This window comes from Bufo gargarizans, chromosome 11, assembly GCF_014858855.1.
Source record: "Bufo gargarizans isolate SCDJY-AF-19 chromosome 11, ASM1485885v1, whole genome shotgun sequence".
NCBI lineage: Eukaryota > Metazoa > Chordata > Amphibia > Anura > Bufonidae > Bufo > Bufo gargarizans.
In genome coordinates, this window is record NC_058090.1 from 81,594,320 (window position 1) to 81,598,987 (window position 4,668).

General features: G+C 39.9%; 1 protein-coding gene across 1 annotated transcript; it reads left to right on the forward strand.

Annotated features, from left to right (window-relative positions):
• Positions 1-1,220: 1,220 nt before the first annotated feature.
• On the forward strand, positions 1,221-4,407 carry LOC122921371 (olfactory receptor 6N2-like). Its single transcript, XM_044271348.1, has 3 exons — positions 1,221-2,164; positions 4,042-4,160; positions 4,256-4,407. The coding sequence occupies exons 1-3, from the start codon at positions 1,221-1,223 to the stop codon at positions 4,405-4,407; spliced, it is 1,215 nt and encodes a 404-aa protein (XP_044127283.1).
• Positions 4,408-4,668: the final 261 nt, after the last annotated feature.

Consider the following 4,668-nt stretch of genomic DNA (forward strand, 5'->3'; position numbering starts at 1 on the left):
TTAGGTAAGTGTATATATTTTATAATCATGTTATAACGGAAAATAATAAAATCACCTGAACACCGAACCTGAACCTGAACTTCAGTAAAAAGTCTGGGTTTGGGTCCGGGTACCCGAATTAACAAAGTTCGGTACAAACCCGAAATTTGCAGTTTGGGTTCGCTCAACCCTTCTCAGGTACTTTGAGAAATGTATCTGTAAGTTTATTACTTTATTTAGTGCATTACAAAAATATCAGCCCTTCAAAACCACCATGTAAAAATTCCTCAACCCTAGGAATTGAAGGGAAAAAAAAACACAATTCTGAATTATGAAACCCTGCCACCTGCAGGCTTCCCCAAAGCCATTCAGGGGAAGTCATTTGAGCCCAGGGAAGCCATTTGATCCCCGGGAGCCCCACAGCATCTTAGGGGTTTAAACTTTTTTTTATGCTTATTGTTCCCTTGCAGCCCTTGTTCCAATGCTCCCTGGGTCCACACTGGTTTCTACCATCTGGTCCCTTTCGATACACAAGGAATGACTATTCGGGGAATCACAGGCTAGAGCAATGACTCACCTCAGCCACTGATTAAGGGCTCATGCTCACGAACGTAATGTATATTCTTTCCGTGTCCGTTCCGTTTTAATTGTGGACTGTATACGGAATCATTCATTTCAATGGGTCCGCAAAAATAACGCAAGTTACTTTGTGTGAATTCCGTTTCCGTATGTCCGTATTTCCGTCCCGCAAAAAAATAGAACATGTCCTATTATTGTCTGCATTACGGACAAGGATAGTACTGTTCTATCAGGGGCCAGCTGTTCCGTTCCGTCATCCATATTTTTTGCGGATCCGTTTTTTGTGGACTGCAAAATACATACGGTCGTGTGCATGAGCCCTAACTGTGGGGTGATTACTTGTGTGTCAAGGTGGAGCATGAAGATGAGACAAGTTGGGGGAGCAGAAAATAGATATCTGCAGGGAACCGTGGAGCAGTGGTACATGAGCAGTAAGGATTGGTAAGGTTCGTATGACTTTTTTGGGGGGTTTGGGGGCTTTAGCCATTCTTAGCAGGACAATAGCCTGAACCAGATGGACATATGTCTTTTTTTCAGCCTTACAAACTATGTTACTGTGCTACAATGTATGTTACTGGTGTATTTTCTCCACAGATATTGTATAGTTGAGGGCTCATCAAACAAAACGCATACAGTGAACACACTTGCCACCAAATTTTATTATGGAAAATCTAAACCAGACAATCTTTAAAGACTTCGAGCTACTAGGATTCGTTGGCTTTGATAACTACAGTCCAGTTTGGTTCACTGTCTTTTTTTTAATCTACGTTTTCACCATCATTGGAAACATGTTGATTATTTTAGTGGTTTACTATGACATTCATCTTCATATGCCCATGTATTTTTTCATCATTAACCTGTCCTGTCTTGAGATTTGGTATGTATCTATCACAACCCCCAAGCTTTTGATTATGCTGGCAACCAAAAATAAGAAGATCTCATTCTACTGGTGCTTTGCTCAGATCTACATGTTCCATAGTTTAGGTATCACTGAGTGTAATCTTTTGGCTATTATGGCCATTGACAGATTTGTTGCCATATGTATACCACTCCGGTACAACATCATCATTAATACCAGAGTAAGTAGAGGCTTAACCTTGATGTGCTGGATAACAGGGTTCCTGATGGCACTCATTCCCATGACTCTAACTTCTCGAGTTCCATTTTGTGGAAGATATTACGTGAATCATTACTTCTGTGACTTAGCGCCATTACTCAGTCTGGCATGTAGTGACATCACCATGACTGTCACCATAAATAGATTTGTGGGTGGATTTGCCACAATGTTCAACCTTGCTATTGTTGTTCTAATGTACATGAATATAATATATTCCATCATGAAGATAAAGACTAAAAAAGGACAGAAGAAGGCATTCTCCACCTGCTCCTCACACTTGACGGTGGTGACCCTCTTCTACGGTGCAGCTTGTATTGTGTATGCTACTCCTAAAACATCTCGTTCAGTGGAGTATGACAAATCATTTGCCCTGGTATATGCTATGTTTACTCCTTTCCTCAACCCAATCATTTATAGTCTGAGGAATCGGCAAGTAATTTCTGGGCTAAAAAAAGGTCTACAAAGCATGAAGAGACATATTAATGAAAGGTAACAGGTAGCATGGCCAATGGATGTTCCCACTCTCCTTGTCTACATTGATTTCTTCAAGCTTATACAATTATAGAACATATATAAATATGATTTTCTCTGGATTTTTACATCATGTCTAAGATTCTTGAACTTAGATTTATTTTCATTGACTGTATAAATGTCTAATAATTAATACTAATTCCTACCTAATAATATAATTTATAAATAAAGTTATTAGGATTTTCCACATAGGTTTCTAAAATCTGTTTGCTTACCTTTTTTAAAAGGCATTGAAAGTTATATTAACGTGTAGCCTGACAACCGTCCTATTTTAAATATGTTTTCTGTAATTTCCTGTGTGTTGCGAGAGAACAAGGACCCAGAAGCATCGGAACGGGATAGATAAGGGACTGATGAGGGGAGTATTGTTTCACTTATAAAAAATGTACTGGCTGGACAACCCCTTTAAAGTATTATTATCATAAAGGAATTTGTCATCAGAGAATTAAATCAAGTTTTTATATTCATTTTTTTTAGAATTTGGGTGATTTTTTTTGCATTTTAAACACATCTGTAATTAAAAAATATAGTAAAATCTTGCAGTTTTTTACACTGACCACTAGGCCTAAAATTAGTGTTGAGCGAGCATGCTCGGCTGAACAGCAGTTCGGCTCGAGCATCACTATGCTCGGCACATGGCAGTGTTCGGCCGAATACTGTGTATGCTCGAGAACAATTGAACACAATAAAATTCTATGGGAGACCCGAGCATTAAACCGGGCACCCCCTGCTCCGAAGAAGAGAGGGTGTCTGGTTCACAGAAAAAGTTTAGAAATTGATGGAAACACCGCCAAAATGGTTTGGAAACAGCATGGGGAGGATGTTGGAGTACTATTACTAGGTAATAGTAGTCCAAGATGCATCCAGACATCCTCCCCATGCTGTTCCTGAACCATTTCAGTGGTGTTTCCATCAATTTCTAACCTTTTTCCGTGAACCAGACATCCTCTTCTCTTCAGAGCAGGGGGTGCCCGGTTTAATGTTCAGGTTCTCCCATTGACTTCCATTGTGCTTGGTTGCTCATCGGGTGTGACATTGCCTATTGTGAATGATTGATCTTATGTTTTCTATATTATCTGTCATTCTAATTCTGCCTGTGATGATAATGAGACGGCTTAGTTACCAGTACAGAACAGGAAGTCTTGACCTATTATTAGCCCTAGTGGCTCATGCAAAAAATTTAAGTTTTTAAATATTTTTTTATCTAAATAGTGACATGGAAAATTTAAACAAAAATCACCAAATGTTCTAAAAATATGTTTAACATGAATACATGACTTCAATTAGGTACTGATTATACATTCCATTTAATTATACTACATGGGTGGCAATTACCTGATGTTCTTCTTTTTTTCTTACTGGTGTTTAGTAATCTGTTCTTTACAATCATCAAACCGCCCAGGGGCTACTGGGGCTGGGAGTCAAGAAACCCCATCTATTCCCTCACACTTTTTGTACCTAAGAAAACGTGGAAGTAAGTCCCATTCTGTGGAGGTTTACAGCAGGGAAGGACTGCTGGGCAGCTTCTGAATAAGAACTTACCTCCAGTGGTTGGCTTGTACATAATTGCACAATTAGTAGTAATAAGTCATCTGTCTTTCTCAAGTAGAATGATTGTACACAGAATCTCCGGCATTGAATACTTGCTACTCATGTTCTCATGAATGCTTGAAATTCCTTGTACAAGTCATTCTGAGAAAGCCAGTCTGGTGACTAGAGAAACATCTTCAAGAAAAGGAAAAAAAATACAATCTCAGTTGCACTGACTTATTACTGCTGATGTACCATGACCCGGATGAATGATTGCCTCAAAGATGATGTGTTGTACCGCACAGGCATTGGATTACAGGGCAGAGCAATGCAGGCATTGGATTACAGGGCGGAGCAAGAGAAGGATTCAAACTCTTTGTTCTGTCAATCAACCAAGGGAAGGAGAGGCTTCAACAGAAGAGTGGTAGACTTAGAGTCCACTAAGAGGCTAGATGGTCATACTAACGCAACAAGGTATGGTGAAAGAATAGTTTATGCATTTTGTTGGGCACCCTCTAGCTGTTGGGAACCCACACAGAGAAAGTCCCACGAAGGAGGAGGATGAGAATGAGCAGCTTTGTCTGGAGAAGAAGAAGAAGTCGGTGGTAGAGGAAGAGCAGGAAGCCGATGATGATTATGATGATACTGGCCATGATGACCAATCATCTTAGTGGGAACGGAGCCAGAAAATGCTGGGTCTTTGGGCACACTGGCCAAAATGACAAGCTGTATGTTTGCTTGATTGCTTTCATAATAGCAAGCATATCCTTACCATCAAGGAATCTGATGGTTACTGGATAGCCATGTTTTTAGACCCTCGCTATCAAAGCAAAAAGGCCAAATGACTTTATTACTAGGAAACATTGTGTATGCAGATTGCCACAGTTTTCAGCGAGCAGATGCTTACCAGATGGGTGTCTGACCAGGAGGCC

Coding starts and splice junctions, on each gene's coding strand:
- LOC122921371 (XM_044271348.1), top strand. CDS start 1,221: ATGGAAAATCTAAACCAGACAATCTTTAAAGACTTCGAGCTACTAGGA. Junction 2,165..4,041: donor AAGAGACATATTAATGAAAG/GTAACAGGTAGC, acceptor TGTACCGCACAG/GCATTGGATTACAGGGCAGA. Junction 4,161..4,255: donor GAGGCTTCAACAGAAGAGTG/GTAGACTTAGAG, acceptor GGCACCCTCTAG/CTGTTGGGAACCCACACAGA.